Source organism: Neoarius graeffei, chromosome 3 (genome assembly GCF_027579695.1).
Source record: "Neoarius graeffei isolate fNeoGra1 chromosome 3, fNeoGra1.pri, whole genome shotgun sequence".
NCBI classification, from domain to species: domain Eukaryota; kingdom Metazoa; phylum Chordata; class Actinopteri; order Siluriformes; family Ariidae; genus Neoarius; species Neoarius graeffei.
Genome location: NC_083571.1, coordinates 54,864,110 through 54,885,141, shown reverse-complemented (window position 1 = coordinate 54,885,141; position 21,032 = coordinate 54,864,110). Strand labels below are relative to the sequence as shown.

General features: G+C 37.8%; 1 protein-coding gene across 1 annotated transcript in view; it reads left to right on the top strand.

Moving 5' to 3' along the window:
- LOC132882575 (phospholipid-transporting ATPase ABCA1-like) overlaps positions 1-21,032 on the top strand; it is a 340,951-nt gene that overhangs the window by 81,854 nt on the left and 238,065 nt on the right. The window contains exons 12-13 of the mRNA XM_060915668.1: positions 14,101-14,297; positions 20,006-20,182. Of these exons, the coding sequence (XP_060771651.1) occupies positions 14,101-14,297; positions 20,006-20,182 (374 nt within the window). The remainder of the gene's footprint in view (positions 1-14,100; positions 14,298-20,005; positions 20,183-21,032) is intronic.

The following is a 21,032-nucleotide window of genomic DNA, read 5'->3' as shown; positions in this document are numbered from 1 at the left end:
TGATCAGAGCTGGGGAAGCCATGGCCTAATGGTTAGAGAAGCAGTTTTGGGACAAAAAGGTTGCTGGTTTGATTTCTGGTTCGACCAGCAGGAATGGCTGAAGATATGAAGCGCACCTTACCCCCCAACTGTGTGTCGCTCTAGATAAAAGTGTCAGCTAAATTCCTGTAATGTAATGGAGCTGAATTTGGCAGAGTGATAGATCTCTGAGATCAGGATTGGAACTAAAGACAATAAAGTAATGGAGCTGACCACTGCATGCTGGTAAATCTCCAGGAGCAGGGTTGAAGCTAAATACAACATGGTGATAGACCACCTAGAACAAGGTTGGAGATGAATCTGCATGATGGAAAATCTAGGAGTAAGGTCAATTTCCAGAACCATAGCAGGAGTTAAACACCATGGGGTGGCAGGTCTCCAGGTGCAGGTTTGGAGCTTAACTTGGCAAGGTGGTGGATCTCCAAGGAGCAGGTGCAAATGCATGTTCCTGAAGCTTTAGGAGAAAGCCAAACACTACAGTGTACTGGATATCCAAGAAGAGGTCTGGAGTAAGCATTGTAGGTTAGTAGATCTCCATGAGCCAGTGTTGTAGTTGAGTTACTAAACCTCAAGTCCGAGTTCAGTCTCGAGTCCCCAGTGTTCAAGTCCAAGTCATTTAAAAAAAAATTTCGAGTTGAGTCCACTATTGAGCAGAGTTGAGTACAAGAACAAGACTCCAACTGCACCATTTGATGGTGGCTGTTTCAGCGCCATTAACATTAGTTTGTTCCTGAACATGCTGTATGAACAGTCAAGTCAAGTCAACTTTATTGTCAAATATGCTATACATGTTCGACATACAGCACAGATGAAATTTCAGTCCTCTCTGACCCACGGTGCAAACAGGCAATGCAATAAATAAATAGAATAACTGAAATAAACAATATAAACAGTATAAACACTCTATATAAGAAATAGACATAGACTAAACACTCACTCACAGGCATATATATATATATATATATATATATATATATATATATATATATATATATACAGGTGAATGTGCATTCTCTTTGTCAGAGAGTGCGAAGTATTCTGTCAGAGATGGTTGGGAGATGGATGTAAGTGCAGAAGGTGTGTTTATTAATACAAGTAAAGACAGGCAAATAATCCAGAATGCCAGGCGAAATCATAAAATGGTGAAACAGGCAGTAGGTCGAGTGAGGCACAAACAGGCTATCGTAGACAAGGCAAAATCAAAGACAAGAAACAGGAAGTCAGGGATCAGGAAACCAAACAAGCAAATAAGGCTCGGTAATGTGTCAGCAATGCAACTCAATACTTCGCAAAGTAAGTGTGTTTTTATATAGGCGCACTGATTATGCCTTAATCCTGTGCAGGTATGAGTCGTTTACGGCGCATGCATGAGAGCCCGCTTGGTGCACGTGCTGTCCGGAGCGGATCTGAGAGTCTATCTGATGCATGCGCCAAGGCGCGCAGGTGTGACACTTTTGCATGAAATTAGTACAAAATTAATGTCAATATAAATATCTTATGCCCAATTATTATGGCATGTTACAAAAAAAGAGAAAAAATCTGAGTCCTTGTCTGCAATTTATGAGTCCTAATGCAGTTAATGCATGAGTCTGAGTCTGAGTCATCAGTGCTCAAGTTCAAGTCAAGTCACGAGTCCTTAAAATTAGGGCATGAGTCGGACTCGAGTACTACAAGCCTGCCATGAGCATGGTAGGTGCTAAACTTTGCATAGGGTTAGGTCTACAGGAACATGGTAAGTGCTAAACTCTTCCTAATGGTAGGTATCCAGATGCATGGTAGATACTAAATCGCACAATTGTAGGTCTCGAAAAGAATGGTAGGAGCTAAGCACTTGAGGTTGGTGGATCTCCCAAAGCATGGCTCAAAGGGGAAAAAAATAACCCAGAGGGTGATAGAGCAGCAGGAGCATGATGGTAGAACTCAGATGTGCAGTGTGGTTGATCTCCATCAATATAAGTGGTTTTCAAGTCAACAAGATGATAGATCTTCAGGACCAGTATGGCCATATGTACTCTATTCAATCAGTGTTCATATCTTGAAATAGTATCATGAGAGGCCTCTTGTGTGCTGCATTAAATGAAAATGAAATAACATGGAACTGACAAGAGCATAATTGAACTGTAGTCTCTCAAATTTCCACTCTCATAAATGTGTAGACAAATGCACAACCCTCTCAGCCCCCTACTAGTACCCTGCCTGCTATTTGGACATATAATCACTTTGCATGCTGAAGCAATGTAAATATGCTCATTTTTATTTTTGTATTCCCCCCACGCATGTCTTTTTCATTCTTTTCAGTGTTTGCCTCTCATTTTCAGTTCTTTCCATTTTCTCTTGCATTTTTCTCCCTTTTGTGATGGATGGCATTTTCGTCACTGATGGTACTGGTAATTCATATTTCTGATTAAATTAATGACCTTACTGAGTGGAAGAACTTTGTCACAGCTGAGTATCGGTGAAGTTTTTTTATGGATTGCTGTGCCATACCAAAAAAGGCATGCCATCTATTAAAACAGCCAAAACTCAAGCACCATCGAAAACACATTAATAAAATGAACATAAATTAGGAGACAAGACTACCTGTACAGGAAGTAGGATAAGTAGGAAAGACTATTTTCTCATACAGAACAGGAAGTTTCAGGTCATTAAAGCATTTATTAGTATCACGCCTTTGCTTGGTTACCATGACATCACAGATTTTTTGGCAATGCTTTGTGGGTTCCCATGGTGCCCTCTGACTGGAGGCCATTCTCTCAATCGATCTCTTTCTCAGATTTTTTTTTCCTTGCCCTGTATGTTGCTAGGCTCTGCCTCTCATAGTTATAACACCTAACTGAATACTCTGCACTGAAAGCAGCTCTGTCTGTCCAATCAGAACCATGATTACAATTACACCTTGCAACTGCATCGTCTCATTAACCCCGAATTGCACACTGCAATATGATACCAGAAACATCCATTCAAAATCTGGAACTTTCAATGGGTAATTTGCAATTTGCCAATGTTTATCTATCACCTATTGTTAAATCATTAAGGCAACCTGTCTGAATAAGATATGAAGACAAAATAAAATAATACGAGTAGGGGGAAAAATCCAGATATAGGAATAATAGTTGACTAGAGCATTTAAGAATTTATACATTAAATGGTGCTTCAAGGCAGTGATACGAGGTCATGTATTCAAATTGCAGCTTATTTGAATAGAGAAGCAAATGTTTGGCAAAGGATTCAGCTGTAGCTGGGATGCAGTATAATGGATAAGAGTAGAGAGGCAATTTCCTGTACCTCCTCACCACAAAAATGACATGCATAAAGACTGACAATGCAAGATTTTATATTTACGCATGTGTTTAGGCGTAGAAACAACTCAATTATCTGTCGTGTTCCACTCAGAGTTTTGCTCCTGTAGGAGTGTATGCTTTATGTGTATGGGTTGCTTCAAGGTTATTATCTTGTTTATACTCTTTATACAGCTTAAATATCTGATTTTGAGCAAAACAGTCAATTTCCATGTTAATTTGTAATTTGTTGATGAAATCGAAGACAAAAAAAAACCATTGTTGTCCTTGAGGAATGTCCAAATAGTTTATGATACTAAAAAGATCATAATACTAAAGTGGACCCATTTGTCACACCAAACACTCACTCTTAGGTAAAACAAGACCAGCTGTGTTTAATTTATATTTATGCTTAATTCACTGACATATTTATGAAGTAAAGGAAAGAATTCACTCTCGCCATCATTTGCTTGCTACATCTTCTTTCTTTTCAGTCCGTCATGTTGATTGCAGTTACGGATGAAGTCTCAGAGCTCTTTTTCTTTTGCTTTAAAAGTTGAAATTGAATTTTCCGGGAGACTGTATTCTTCAGACAAATGTGTTGCTTTCTCACCACGCTTTAGATGCTCCAGTATATGAAGTTTGTCTTCGACAGAGAGGATCTTATGTTTACGAGTAGCAATGACAAAAGTGCTTACAGAGTAAAGACTCAAGTAAAACTGCTTTTAGCTCATAAAATAAAGTTATTTTAAGGGATTTTAGAAGTCATTGATCACTGTTCTTAATAAGGGGCTAGGTAAGCCTTTGTTTTACGGCGTTAACACGTATTGTTAACTTGACTGCAGACTCGATTACTTATTGTTTGTCTTGGGGGGGAAGAGGAATGCATGACTCAGTGATTTTTTTTTTGCAGACTCTAGTGCGTTTACATGCACATCCAAATCGAGCTACTGTCAGTAATCGAGCAAAGGGTCCCAGCAGGGGTGCCAGAGAAATCCAATCCTACATGCACACAAGGAAATCGAGCTATTGTGTGAGGTACATTGTGCACCCGAGCCACAGGTGGCGCTACACGCCCCATCGTGTTAGTACACTTCCGGTTGTCGTCATGAAGAAGAGCTATTCAAGAGTATGAACAAAGTTATCAGCAGTGTTGCCAGATACTGCTGACGTTTTCCAGCCCAAAACATGTTCAAATCCGCCAAAATGCACTTAAAACCGCCCAATCTGGCAACACTGGCAGTTCCGTGTTCACAAGTTCCGTGCTCAAGCTGTTAGGCTTGCTCTAACAGACTGTATGGCTACAAACTGTCCTGCGCAGACCACTGTTTTGTAAGACAACTTATTTTGCACAATTGTATATTTTTCTAAAGTCCAATTTTTGCTTACAAAAAAATTTTTTTTTTTGCTTACAATTTAACTTATGTCTTAATAAACACACAAAAAGTTCAATTGTTTTGTTTTTATTGACATTCTTCAGATGTTGGACATATATATACACACACACACACACACAAATACAATGACTTTATGTACACAATTCACAGCTATGCAACAGCTGTACAGATGTATTTGGTGATACAGTAAGTGAGCTAAATTTTAACAGTGCAAACAATGCCACAAAAAGAAAAGATTCATGCCATTGTCATGATTCGTTGTCATGCCGACCGAGGCTGTTGTGTTTCCCGCTTGTGGTCTCGTCACTCGTCACTTCCGGAAGGGGCAGTGCTGAAGTAAGTAGCTTGACTACGTAGCTCGATAGGGTTTACATGCACTAAGTAGCTCGGCAAAAATTGCATAATCTAGGTCGTGTAGCTCGATTATGAGAAATCAAGTTGGGTTCAATTTCAGCTGAATTAAGGTGTATACATGGCATTTTGAACTTCGATTTCAGTCAAGCAACGGCAGAAATTCGATTCTCTCTATGTGCATGTAAACGCACTCACTGTCACTAAAGACAGGGGACACAAATGTACTTCGTTATATGCGAAAGTTTAAAGTAAAAGAGTTCATTATAGGCGGCACGGTGGTGTAGTGGTTAGCGCTGTCGCCTCACAGCAAGAAGGTTCGGGTTCGAGCCCTGTGGCTGTCGAGGGCCTTTCTGTGCGGAGTTTGCATGTTCTCCCCGTGTCCGCGTGGGTTTCCTCCGGGTGCTCCGGTTTCCCCCACAGTCCAAAGACATGCAGGTTAGGTTAACTGGTGACTCTAAATTGACCGTAGGTGTGAATGTGAGTGTGAATGGTTGTCTGTGTCTATGTGTCAGCCCTGTGATGACCTGGCGACTTGTCCAGGGTGTACCCCGCCTTTTGCCCGTAGTCAGCTGGGATAGGCTCCAGCTCGCCTGCGACCCTGTAGAACAGGATAAAGCAGCTAGAGATAATGAGATGAGATGAGATGAGATGAGTTCATTATAGCAGGGTTGCAGTGTAACATGACGGTAAATCAACACCCATAACTACACCCTATTCCAACAACACTTATCAATAACACCATAATAAATGCCCTGATAAGGAAGTGTACAGTTGTGCAGCACCGCAATATACTTGAAACCACAACTTTGACCTTGCTCTTGCACACAGCTGATTGTAGCAGTGCCACTCAAACCCCCTCCCCCCAAAAAAAGAAAAGAAAAAAGTGATGAAAAAAGGTATCCAGTTATTTAGCACAAACATCTTTTAGCACAAATAAAAAGTCTGTTAGCACAAATCTAAAATCTTTTAGCACAAATCCAAAGTCGTTTAGCACAAGTTATAAAGTCTTTTAGCACAAATCCAAAGTCTGTTAGCACAAATCAAAAGTCTGTTAGCACAAATCTAAAGTCTGTTAGCACAAGTTCTAAAGCCTTTTAGCACAAATCCAAAGTCTGTTAGCACAAACCCAAAGTCTGTTAGCACAAGTTCTAAAGTCTTTTAGCACAAATCCAAAGTCTGTTAGCATAAGTTCTAAAGTCTTTTAGCACAAATCCAAAGTCTGTTAGCACAAATCCAAAGTCTGTTAGTACAAGTTCTAAAATCTTTTAGCACAAATCCAAAGTCTGTTAGCACAAGTTCTAAAGTCTTTTAGCACAAATCTATAGTCTTTTAGCACAATTCTAAAGTATTTTAGCACAAATCCAAAGTCTTTTAGTACAACTCCAAAGTCTATTAGCATAAATCCAGTCTTTTAGCACAAATCTAAAGTCTTTTGGCACAAATCTATAGTATTTTAGCACAAATCCAAAGTCTGTTAGCACAAGTTCTAAAGTCTTTTGGCACAAATCCAAAGTCTGTTAGCACAAGTTCTGAAGTCTTTTAGCACAAATCTATAGTCTTTTAGCACAAGTTATAAAGTCTTTTAGCACAAATCCAAAGTCTTTTAGTACAAATCCAAAGTTTGTTAGCACAAATCTAAAATATTTTAGCACAAATCCAAAGTATTTTAGCACAAGTTATAAAGTCTTTTAGCACAAATCCAAAGTCTGTTAGCACAAATCAAAAGTCTGTTAGCACAAATCTAAAGTCTGTTAGCACAAGTTCTAAAGCCTTTTAGCACAAATCCAAAGTCTGTTAGCACAAACCCAAAGTCTGTTAGCACAAGTTCTAAAGTCTTTTAGCACAAATCCAAAGTCTGTTAGCACAAACCCAAAGTCTGTTAGCATAAGTTCTAAAGTCTTTTAGCACAAATCCAAAGTCTGTTAGCACAAATCCAAAGTCTGTTAGTACAAGTTCTAAAATCTTTTAGCACAAATCCAAAGTCTGTTAGCACAAGTTCTAAAGTCTTTTAGCACAAATCTATAGTCTTTTAGCACAATTCTAAAGTCTTTTAGCACAAATCTATAGTCTTTTAGCACAAGTTCTAAAGTATTTTAGCACAAATCCAAAGTCTTTTAGTACAACTCCAAAGTCTATTAGCATAAATCCAGTCTTTTAGCACAAATCTAAAGTCTTTTGGCACAAATCTATAGTATTTTAGCACAAATCCAAAGTCTGTTAGCACAAGTTCTAAAGTCTTTTGGCACAAATCCAAAGTCTGTTAGCACAAGTTCTGAAGTCTTTTAGCACAAATCTATAGTCTTTTAGCACAAGTTCTAAAGTCTTTTAGCACAAATCCAAAGTCTTTTAGTACAAATCCAAAGTTTGTTAGCACAAATCTAAAATATTTTAGCACAAATCCAAAGTATTTTAGCACAAATCCAAAGTCTTTTTAGCACAACTCTGTGCTCTCTAGCACAACTCTAGATTATGATCACAATAATTGAAAAAAAAAATACTCCTCTTGATACTTGTATACGGTACATAGGAAGGGGTTTATTATGATTGCTTAGGGACTGGAAGCCAGAATTTCTGCTGCTGTGCTGCAGTTTAATTGATTATCAGGTTTTTTTTTAAGTTTAATTATTTCACTTTCTTGCATTTAGAAGTCACAGCAATTATCTAAAATGTAAATAGCATGATAAAATAATTGTAATAGCTGTACATAGTTTTCCTTTCTTTTGACCTTTTTCTTTTGTAAAAAACAATGAAAATAAAGAACAAACAAAAGGCTTTCTTTAAACTCTTGTAAATTTCGCTTGACTTTTCATTCTTTATCAAATTTATAAATATGATATAATTTAAGCTTAGCACTTTAATAAAGACAAAGCAAACCTGGAAGTTGGCTGTAGCAGTGTACTGTGTCAGGGGACATGCTGTGTTAAATAATTTGGAGGGAGGATTGGTGACTAACATACAGGCTACATCAAACATGGCGGTTTCAAGATGGTGGAGTGGGGAAATACAATCGCTTATTTTCAATTGGAATCTCGGCAACTTTCATAAAAAATTACATCAAACATCTTTAAACATGATCAGTAGGTATTCATAATAAAGATTACGTATTCTTGGATCTGGGAGGTACGGTGGTGTAGTGGTCAGCACTGTCGCCTCACAGCAAGAAGGTTCTGGGTTCAAGCCCAGTGGCTGATGGGGACCTTTCTGTGTGGAGTTTGCATGTTTTCCCCGTGCCTGTGTGGGTTTCCTCTAGATGCTCTGGTTTCCTCCAAAGACATGCAGGTTAGGCTAATCGTGGCTCTAAATTGACAGCAGGTGTGAATGTGAGTATGAATGGTTGTTTGCCTCTGTGTCAGCCCTGTGATGACCTGGCAACTTGTCCAGGGTGTACCCCGCCTCTCACCCATAGTCAGATGGGATAGGCTCCAGCTTGCCTGCGACCCTGCACAGGAAAAGCAGCTACAGATAATGGATGGATGGATGTTCTTGGATCTTGTGCAAAATAATTTAGAGTTGTGCTAACAGACTTTAGAACTTGTGTACAAAATACATTTTCACAGTAGGGACAAGAAAAGCACTGTTAATTTTCTCATTGTACTTTATGTTCAGAGAAAAATACAACTGCTATACTCATGTCATAGACTACATAGTGCTCTGTGTAGCAATACACATAATAATGTTGCCCACTGGAGTAACTGTATTAACTGCTCAAACTTTGTTATGAAGCTGCTGCACGGCAAGTTAGACGATACAATCACAGCTGCAGGAAAGTGTCAGCCACTGCAGAACTTTCATTGAGCTCACACACATCAAAAAAGGAGAAGGAGAATGGCTTTGGTATGCTTGTAATGGCATGTTCATTTATAGCAAAAAAAAAAAAAAAAAAAAAATATATATATATATATATATATATATATATATATATATACAATTCTGAAAGGAAAAGAAAAAAAAGAATCATAACTTGGGAAACTAGAAGAGCACTCGATAGAGTACATACCTCCACCAAGCCATATAGTCAGATTTGCAGCAAAATCGAATCAATTGTTCCTTGGCCCATGGGCATCCTTTTGTCAAAATTTCATCAAAATCCATTCACTACCTTTTGAGTTATGTTGGGAACAAACAAATAATCAAGAAAACAAACAAATGGAGGCGAAAACATAACCTAAGATAATTATAGTAGAGTGAAGCTCCATACTTAAGAGAATATGGTAATGCATTGACCTGATTTTTAATGGCTTTTGCGACCATACGACGTCCATATGTATGTGTACCGCCACAGGGAACCCGATCGTAAATGCAAGGCAACGTATCCCATACACACTTGACTACCGGACAATGATATTTGTATCTTTAATTACATAAGATAGATGGATTTTCATCCAGCACTTATTTTTAATTTGCTTTTTAAAAAATAACATGAAATTATCTACGAACACATTTTATGGAAAATATTGATGAAAAAATGTTGGGGTTTTTTTCATAGCGGCCAATGTGTCTTTGCATTGTCTACTTTTTTAACTGAATTATTTCTTACCCTGCACACTCGTGTAAACATACAATGGTGCTTGAAAGTTTGTAAACCCTTTAGAATTTTCTATATTTCTGCATAAATATGACCTAAAACATCATCAGATTTTCACACAAGTCCTAAAAGTAGATAAAGAGAACCCAGTTAAACAAATGAGATAAAAAATATTATACTTGGTCATTTATTTATTGAGGAAAATGATCCAATATTACATATCTGTGAATGGCAAAAGTATGTGAACCTTTGCTTTCAGTATCTGGTGTAACCCCTTTATGCAGCAATAACTGCAACTAAAAGTTTCCTGTAACTGTTGATCAGTCCTGCACACCAGCTTGGAGGAATTTTAGCCCGTTCCTCCATACAGAACAGCTTTAACTCTGAGATGTTGGTGGGTTTCCCCACATGAACTGCTCGCTTCAGGTCCTTCCACAACATTTCGATTGGACTAAGGTCAGGACTTTGACTTGGTCATTCGAAAACATTAACTTTATTTTTCTTTAACCATTCTTTGGTAGAACAACTTGTGTGCTTAGTGGTCAACATCATGAGGGATAAATTTGACCCTTATCAATTTGCCTATAAGCAGGGCTGCGGGACAGAAGATGTGGTAGTCACTCTGGTTCATTTGATAACCAAGCATTTAGAAATCCCTGGATTTACACTTGTTCGTGCAGACAGGGAAGTCAGTTCTGGGAAAACCAAAGGAGGCGGCATTTGCGTCTATATTAATGATCTGTGGTGCCGATTGCACACTGTTAAGTGTAAAGTTTGCGATCCCAATGTTGAAATTCTCGGCATGATGTTAAGACCGGCATATCTGCCTAGAGAATTTGGGTGCATTTTGCTGTTTGTTGTCTACTCGCCTCCCAGTGGCAGAGCGACACAAGCAGCCCACACTGACTGTGTACATGACATCCAATTATGGTACCCTGACGCACCAGCAATTGTGCTTGGAGACCTAAATCAGTGTCATTTGGAAACTGTATTACCTGGGTTTGAGCGGTATGTGAGGAATCATACCAGGAAACAAAAAATCTTGGACAAATGTTTTGTTAATGTTAATGATGCCTATGTATCAAAAGTTGAACCACCCATTTTAAATTCAGACCACAATGTTGTGCATATGATTCCAGTCTATAAGACTAAGCTCAAGAGGAGCAAACCAATAAGAAAAGTGATTAGGTTATGGACTGATGAAAGTAAGGAACAACTGAAAGCCTGCCTTGATTGGACCAATTGGGAGGTCTTCCAACAGGGCCCACTAGAGGAAATGACTTGTTATTAATGACTACATTAATTTCTGTGTACAATTAACAGTCCCCACAAAGGACATAAAGATCTATCCAAATAACAAATCATATGTGACTAAGGACATAAAGAAAATAATAAACTCGCGTAAACATGTTTTTAAGAATAAGGACCAGGTAGCACTTAAAGAGATAGAACGGGAGTTAAAAAAAAAAGACTTGAGGAGGCAAAGTCAATGCACAGACAACATTTAGAAGATGACTTCAAAGCTAATAACCCTAAGAAAGTGTGGAACATCATGAAATCTATGACTGGACTATCTAAATCATCCAAGCCTGTTGTGTCAGAAAATGAAATGTATTTTGCTAATAATTTAAACAGTTTCTTTTCTAGATTTGAATCACATGATAATCCTGATAAGTGTGCAGATATTCTCAAAAACATAAAAGTGACCCCTGCAAACAGAATCACTATCACTAGTGAAAATGCTAGGAAAACATTCCAATATACCAACCCAAGGAAAGCTGCAGGGCCAGATGAGTGCAGTGCTTTTCTTTTAAAGAACTTTGCCTCAGAACTGGCCCCAGCCTGGCAACCTGTCTTTCAAGCATCAATAGACACACACACAGTTCCCTTACTTTGGAAAACTTCATATATTAATCCAATACCCAAAATTCCCTGCCCTAGAGAATACAAGGATTTTAGACCAATAGCATTGACCTCAGTGGTCATGAAAGCACTAGAAAGAATTCTGTTACATTACTTGGTCAACATCATGAGGGATAAATTTGACCCTTATCAATTTGCCTATAAGCAGGGCTGTGGGACAGAAGATGCAGTCACTCTGGTTCATTTGATAACCAAGCATTTAGACAAACCCAACACATATGCAAGAGCTCTCTTTTTAGACTTTTCATCAGCTTTTAATACAATACAAACTAATCTACTGGTGACCAAGATGGTCAAGTGGGACCTGAACCCCTATCTAATACACTGGTATGCCTCCTTTCTGAGCGATAGAATTCAGTTTGTAAAAATAAACAAAACCATCTCATCTGTTATCACAACCAATGTGGGAGCCCCCCAAGGGTGTGTCAGTTCTGCTGTACTTTTCACTTTATATACAGATGACTGTCGTATAGATACATCAAACCAGTTTATTTTAAAGTACTCTGATAATACAGTCCTACTGTCCCTCCTAAATAACTCAACTGCTCCTGAATTACACCAACATGGTGTGACTAAAGTTGTTGAGTGGAGTGATGACAATGCTCTTGAGATAAATACAAAAAAAAAAAAACTGAAAACTGAAGAAATCGTCTTTGGGCCCCACCTGACTCACATAAAAGTCCTATTGTTATTCACACTGAAGAAATTAAACAGGTAACGTCTTATAAATATTTAGGCGTATGGGTAGATCACTTGCTGTCCTGGAAGGACCACATAGAATACGTTTGCAAAAGAACAAAGCAAAGAATTTATTTTCTTCGTCGTCTTCGATCATTTGGAGCGAGCAGACAGATTCTTCTTCTTTTTTTAACTTCTGTGATAATGAGCATCTTGCAGTACTGTAATATTGTTTGGTATGGCAGTCTATCTATGAGCTTAAAAACTAAATTGTCCCATCAAACTAAAATCTACTCAGAGATTATTGGTCAACATCTTCATAACATCTATGAATTAGCTTATCATAAAAGCATGATAAGAATGGCTAATAACATTGTTTCTAACCATAATCATGTCTTAAATAATGAATTTCAACTTTTACCATCTAACCGCAGATTCAGTGTGCCACAATTTAATAGGATAAGGTTAAAGCGTTATTTTGTACACCAGGCTATCCTGAAGTTAAACACTGAAATTAAAACAAGGTCAAGCAGATGGTGATTGGACATTTATGTTATATGTGCTGTTATTTATTTCATGTGTTGTTATATGTATTGTACCTGCCTGGTGTGAAACTGTGTGGGTATGTAGTTTGTGTGTACATGTAATGTAGTATTGTGTGTATGTATTATTCTTCACAAATGGAGTTGCATTTGCAATACTTTGCTAGGACATAAGACAAATTTCAGAGTTATCTGACATTAAAGTGTTATCAATCAATTATCAATCAATCTTAGGTTCGTTATCTTGTTGCATGACCAACCTTCTCTTGAGATTCAGTTCATGGACAGATGTCCTGACATTTTTCTTTAGAATTTCCTGGTATAATTCAGAATTCATTGTTCCATCAATGATGGCATCTGTCCTGGCCCACATGCAGCAAAACAGGCCCAAACCATGATACTATCACCACCATGATTCACAGATGGGATAAGGTTCTTATGCTGGAATGCAGTGTTTTCCTTTCTCCGAACATAACGCTTCTCATTTAAACCAAAAAGTTCTATTTTGGTCTCATCCATCCACAAAACATTTTTCCAATAGCCTTCTGGCTTGTCCACATGATCTTTAGGAAACTGCAGACGAGCAGCAATGTTCTTTTTGAAGAGCAGTGGCTTTCTCCTTGCAACCCTGCTATGCACACCATTGTTGTTCAGTGTTCTCCTGATGGTGGACTCATGAACATTAACATTAGCCAATGTAAGTGAGGCTTTCATTTGCTTAGAAGTTACCCTGGGTTCCTTTGTGACCTCACCGACTATTACACGTCTTGCTCTTGGAGTGATCTTTGTTGGTCGACCACTCCTGGAGAGGGTAACAATGGTCTTGAATTTCCTCCATTTGTACACAATCTGTCTGACTGTGGATTGGTGGAGTCCAAACTCTTTAGAGATGGTTTTGTAACTTTTTTCCAGCCTGATGAGCATCAACAACGCTTCTTCTGAGGTCCTGAGTAGCTACTGCAAGTGGTGCAATACCTTCTCCATGCTGCTATGGGGCCTTATTGAAGCTGAAAACTTGCTGCTTCAGTGTGTACGTGTCAGTTTTTCTGTGTTCTGCCTAATATACTGACACTCTGTAACACTCTGGCCTTGGCCCATCACCCATGACGGCTCATTAGAGCTGAAAGAAAGACAGAGTGAATAGATGCTGCAAACCGATGAGAAACTGGACCACACACCTACAAATCACTCTTCTGCTCGTCTCTCCATGTAAACATTCATCTACTTCATCAGCTATTCTCTGTGTCCATATCTGAACATCTGATTTCACCATTCTAGCATGGTGCTTTGCTTCTATAGGGTCCATGTGTGATCACTCTGTCTGTCTGTCTGTCTGTCTGTCTGTCTGTCTGTGTGTGTTGTAGTGCTTCAATCTGGACAAGTTTGAGGCCGTGGCCAGTGAGAAATTGTTGGTGGAACGGGCCCTCGAACTGCTTGATCAGGAGAAATTTTGGGCTGGAGTAGTTTTTACAGACCTGGATGCCGGCAACCCATCACTCATCAGATACAAGATCCGCATGGATGTCGAGGAAACCGAGAGGACGGATAAGATTAAAGACAGGTGTGTGTGTGTGTGTGCCATGACTCTCAGTCTCAAATGACAAAGACAGATTATTAGATCACTTAGTTTTAGGAAATTCTTCAGGAAGCACGTCAGTTTTTAGTTGAAAACAAATGTATCTTGAGATGGAGGAAATCTACTGTATGCTTTATGAGTATGTTTACTTTCATGTTCATATGCAGTACTGTGCAAAAGTCTTAGACTCCCTATTTTTTTCATACAAACTTTGTTACAGATTTCTATTTTATGATTTCTACATTATCGAGTCAGTACAAAAACATTTTAGAGTCCCAAATGTTTGTTTTCCAGCACAAAATTAAATGTTACAGGAAAAAAAAAAGTTTGTATCTGAGCAGCATATTATGTCAGAGAGCACTTTTCAGATTAAAAAAGAAAACATAATGAAGGCTGCTGGGTTTTGGTGCAAAATGAAGAAGCGAGTGTGACAGTCAAAGTGTCCAGAAGAACTGTGGCTGGTTCTGTAAGATGCTCAGTAAAACCTACAGCTCATTTCCGCATCAAACTGCACTCACTGGACCTCAGACTACTATATTTTTTTTTAAAGCAAAGGGTCGTCTCACACCTAATATTGACTTTGTTTCATTTATTATGGCTTACTGTTGGTTACAGTATTTTATTTTATTTTTTTAATGTTGAAACATTTAATTTCATTATGTTTAAGCCATTTTTGGTCTACATCTTTTCCTTACATGTGCCTAAGACTTTTGCACAGTACTGTATATCAGTAAAACGTACAGCACTATTCAAAAGTTTGGACACACCTTTTAATTCAATGTTTTTTTTTCTTTATTTTTATGAATTAAAAGACACTTCATGTCTTAAAGTAATAATGGATTCTTTACTTAGTTGATTGTTAAACCAATTTCTATATATGACGTTCAAAATCAGTGTTCCTTCTTACATTGGAAAACACTGACCACTGTTACGCTCTGTGTTTATTCATCTTTGCATGTGTATTCAGGGAATTTTTGAACACTTCGGACAATTACAAAATAATTGAAGCCTTGGATGACTCTCTATACCATTTACAGTGGCATGCAAAAGTTTGGGCACCCTTACTGATAATGTCTGTTACTGTGAATAGTTAAGTGAGCAGAAGATGAACTGATCACCAAAAGGCATAAAGGTAAAGATGACGCATTTCTTTTCAGCGTTTTCTGCAAGATTTGTGTTTTATTTTTGTTTTGTACAATTGGAGAGTGAAAAAAGAAAAGGAACACTATGCGAAAGTTTGGGCGCCCCGATACATTTGAGTTCTCAGGTAACTTTTACCAAGGTTCCAGACCTAAATTAGCTTATTGAGCTGTGGCTTGTTCAAATTCTTCATTAGGAAACGTCAGATGATGCAGATTTCAAAGCTGTATAAATTCTCTGACTCCTCAAACTTGTCCCTAAAATCAACAGCCATGGGCTCCTCTAAGCAACTCCCTCGCATTCTGAATAATAAAATAATTGATGCTCACAAAGCAGGAGAAGGCTACAAGAACGTAGCAAAGTGTTTTCAGGTAGCTGTTTCCTCAGATTGTAATGTTATGAAGAAATGGCAGTTAACAGAAACAGTGGAGATCAAGGTGAGGTCTGGAAGATGAGGAAAACTTTCTGAAAGAACTGCTCATTTGGATTGCTAGAAAGGCAAATAAAAACCCTTGTTTGGCTGCAAAAGACCTTCAGAAAGATTTCGCAGACCCTGGAGTGGTGGTGCACTGTTGTACTATGCAGCGAAACCTGAACAAATATGACCTTCATGGAAGAGTCATCAGAAGAAAACCTTTCCTGTGTCCTAGCCACAAAATTCAGCATCTGAAGTTTGCAAATGAACATCTAAATAAGCCTGATGCATTTTGGCAACAAGTCCTGTGGACTGATGAAATCAAAATTGAACTTTTTGGCCACAATGTGCAAAGGTATGTTTGGAGAAAAAAGCGTGCCAAATTCCAGGAAAAGAACACCTCTCCAACTCTGAAGCATGGGTGTGGATCGATCATGCTTTGGGGTTGTGTTGCAGCCAGTGGCACAGGGCACATTTCATTGGTCAAAGGAAGCATGGATTCGAATAAATACCAGCAAATTCTGGAAGCAAACATCACACCATCTGTAAAAAAGTTTAAGTTAAAAAGAGGATGGGTCCTACAATAAGATGATGATCCAAAACACACCTCAAAATCTACAATGGAATACCTCAAGAGGCACAAGCTGAAGGTTTTGCTCTGGCCCTCACAGTCCCCTGACCTAAACATCATTGAAAATCTGTGGATAGATCTCAAAAGAGCAGTGCATGCAAGACAGCCCAAAAAACTTGTAGAACTGGAAGCCTTTTGCAAGGACGAATGTGTGAAAATCCCCCAGGTAAGAACTGAAAGATTATTAGCTGGCTACAAAAAGTGTTTCCAAGCTGTGATACTTGCCAAAGGGGGTGTTACTAGGTATTAACCATGCAGGGTGCCCAAACATTTGCTTCGGTCCCTTTTCCTTTTTTGTCATTTTGAAAATGTAAAAGATGAAAATAAAAAAAATTGTTTTTGCTTCTTTAACTTTATGTCTCCTGGAGATAATTTCATCTTCAACTTTGGTTAACTGTTCACAGGAACAGCAATTTTGACCAGGGGTGCCCAAACTTTTGCATACCACTGTACTTGGTATGGGTCATATTGCTTTGTGCTTGTGCTGTCTTTACTGGGAGCATAGAAGGAAATGAAATGAAATTAAATAAATAAATAAATAAATAAAAGTCTGTCAGAAGAGTGCAGGATTAAATTTGTTAGTATAGTGACAGTTACAGCTGGTATAAAGCCTGTTTTATATTCACATAAGCCCTGCATCATGATTGGAGTTTTCAATAAGTTGAATTTCATAATGCAGTTACGGGATTATACTGTATGACTATAGATTTATATACAGTACCAGTCAAAAGTTTGGACACCCCTACTCTACTCATTGATAGGTTTTGCTGTATTGTGACTATTTTCTACATCGTAGAACAATACTGAAGACAACAAAACTATGAAATAACATATGGAACATATATGGAATTTTGTGGTGAACAAAAAAGTGTTAAAAAACAAAATGTTTCCAATTTTAGATTTTTCAAAGTAGCCACCATTTACCTTGATGACACTTTGCACACTATTGGCATTATCGTAACCAGCTTCATGAGGTAGTCACCTGGAAACACTTTTCAATTAACAGGTGCCTCATCAAAAGTTAATTAGTGGACTCGTTTCTTGCCTTATTAATGTGTTTGAGACCAAAACAGTAAATAATAAATAATAAAAATACAGTAAATAGTCCTATTCCACACCTGTATTAATCAGCATTATATCAAGAGCCACTCAACTAAGTAAAGAGAAATGTCATCCATCATTACTTTAAGACATGAAGAAGTGTCTTTTAATTAATAAAAATTAAGAAAAATATGATAGGCAGCATGGTGGTGCACTGTAAAAAATAATTTGTTGTGTTAACTTAAAAAAGTGAGTAACCTGGTTGCCTTAAGATTGAGTTCATTAAAACTCATACAGTAAGTTAGCATAATGAAGCAATCAAGTTGCACTGTGCTAACTTACTATATGAGTTTCAACAAACTTGAAATTTTAAGCCAGCTAGGTTAATCACTTTTTTAAAGGAGAACTGAAGTCATTTTTAAACTTGCTTTTTTTTCTTAATTAATGTGTTATTCAATTATGTTTTCGGTTTTAGTAACCTTATATCGTGACTCGTATTGGCAACTAATTGCAATTAAATATTATACTTATCGGCCTATTCGTTTTTTAGCCATATTTAATTTAGTTCGTTTGGTCCATGGCAGGCATTGCTTATCCACGCGATCTTCACGAGACTTGTGCGAGACTTCACAATGTAAAGTATCAGCCAGGTGTCAGTGCCGCCATTTTGAAAACTGTTTTCCAAACTAAATATTGCACAAAAACGAGTTTAATAAAAACATATTTATATGCCAAAGTCAGAACGTAACAGAAGTGTTGTGGACATATATATTCTCAATTTTAACAATGTAGAATTACTTTTTGAAACATAGGAAGGTGATGTTTTAGCAAATATAATTAATAAACATGTGTAGTAGAATAAACATACACATTCTTTCAATAAGATTAACATGGTATATAGCTAGATTGTAATTAATTTGTAACAGACGCGAGATGGACAATCGTAACAGAAGTAATGTAACAGACATCATTTTGGAACTCATAGGCTTGACTTTGGCATATAAATATGTTTTTATTACATCTCAGAAAATTAAAGTTATCTTTTAACATATCATTCATTAAAGATTACATGTTTTGTGACCTGATGGTAAAAAAAGAAATGGTTTTAGGTGAATTTTTAAAAATAAGTTAATGTCCCCATTTCAGTACCCATAAGCGTGGAATCACTCATATGCAAGACATGAAGTGGTGGTCAGTTGCGCTCACTCTTCACAAAGTGTTACTATCACTGGGGCACCTTGCTAATTGTTAAAATGGTCAATGCTTGAGTTGTTTAGGGCTGTTTGAATCAAACAAATCTTGAAACTGATAAAAGTTTCTTACGGGTTCTCCATGAAGTAATAAAAGGGTGAAAGAGCAAAGGATTTTACCAAAAGATGACGAGAAAGGTGGTTCTTGAAACTTTTACTGATATGGAAAGGAGCCGAGTCGAAGAACACTCGAGTTTGCAGTGATCACTTCATGAAAGGTTTGTAAATTCCTCTGATTTATTTCATTTGGATTCGCAAATCACTTTTCTTGCCATTTTCCGTTATTCATGTTGTTTTGAAGTTGTTTTTAAGTCCTCAGATATGTTTTTGCTTACTGTTTGATCGTGGTCGGCACATTGTAAACTAACGTGTATGTTTTTACTTTATTTATCAGGATGTTCTAGCAATCTTTACAAGGACGATGATATAGATTGCGCTCCTACAATGAACTAGAGAGATAAGAAAATCGAGATGATCCGCATAAACAAAAGCAGAGCTCACGAGTTAACAGCACAAAACTGCTTCCCCGGCTGTGCAGTTACAGTGAGCCGTGATAACTTCTCCGTCCTGTTTCACAAATACCCAGGTCTTTAAAGTGGCTTCTGTGGACCTTTGTGAATGATTTACCTGGAAGAGAAGAGCAGGGAGGATTGAGAATCGAGCAGCTGTGGTTTGTTTCCACCCAATGCTAAAACCTGTAGCGTCCTAGCAACCATCGCAAAGACACATATAAAAAGCCCAAAAATGCCTACTTACCTGGGCAAAAATGATACAGGATTTATCTTGTAGTGTCCTGATCCCCAGATCTTTAACCCAGCCACATTTAAAAAGTTGTACGCCTCCATGCTTTTCCAGGTTTTCATCTGTTTGTCCGTGTAGAACGATGTCTGCAGCACCAGGTAGTTTGAGATGTTGGGGAACTCAAAGGATGGATAATTTTCCAACTCCTAGGAAAAATCCTTCTTTACTCGTGTGTAAGGATCTATTGCATCGTAAAGGTAAACTTTCTGAAGGTATCTTGACTGTGCATTGTCCTCTAAACTGCGAAAATAGTCAGAGACAGTTTCACTAGCTCTTTACATAATGGCCGCCAAATCGGTTAGCCTGACCACCACTTCATTCACCGGAAGTAAACCCTCACGCAAAAGTAACGTGACTGAATACAATTTATCATGTTGTGTTGATGTGTGTATGTGTGTGGTTCTCTTAATTAAAGGTCCTGGTTTCCATCGGCTCGTGATAACCCCTTTAACGACCTACGCTATGTGAGAGGAGGTTTTGTGTATCTTCAGGACATGCTGGACCGTGCTATCGTCCAAACACACACAGGTGTCAAGGAAACTCTGGGTGTCTATTTGCAGCAGATGCCGTATCCATGCTATGTGGATGATGCGTGAGTACACATTTTGCTTGGCTGTGTTGGAGGGGCGTTAAGGGTATATATGTGGGTGTGTGACTTATTACTTCAATAAAGTCTATTGTACTCAGGCATTTTGCCCACACATTCTAAACAGGGACTAATTTCCCACTGGAACTGAATCTCTCTCTCTCTCTCTCTCTCTCTCTCTCTCTCTCTCTCTCTCTCTCTCTCTCATTCTGTTGGCCATTACATTCCCTGGGTATTAGCTATATATAAATGTCAATAGTTGATATTAAAGTGTACAGTTTAATTCAAGTTGATAAAGTGGGAGAAAAACACTGAAGAGGAAAAAAAAACCTCACTGCATATCGCTGATGAGATCAGTATAGCTATTCAAAAGTACTGTAAAAATATCCTCTAAAAATAGTCAAAACTGACCAATGACATTTAATTACATTGTGATCAAGTGATGTAGGTAAAACCTAAAATATTTACTTTTACAGAAATTTACTTTTCCTGAAAACATATTGTAATAAGAATATAAAAATGCTGCATTTCAGTAATTAAAAGTTCAGAGAGAGAGAAAAAAAACCCTCGACATTTACTCTTACACTATTTTCCAGAAATTGTTTATAATGCTCCAATAAACTGCCATTTTATCAATTATTATTTTGTCATTTTTACAGAATTTTAAAAGAAGAGTGAAAATAAGTAAATGCAACAGGTTTGAGAAGAAAAAAAGGTTTTATTTTTACTTACAGTATTATCACGAAGTAAAATCTTTCTTTTAGTGCACTAGCATTAGGTACATGGACCCTTAAAGATCCAAACAAACATCAACAATGTTCCAGCACTATGTGCTCATACAACACAAAAGATCCAT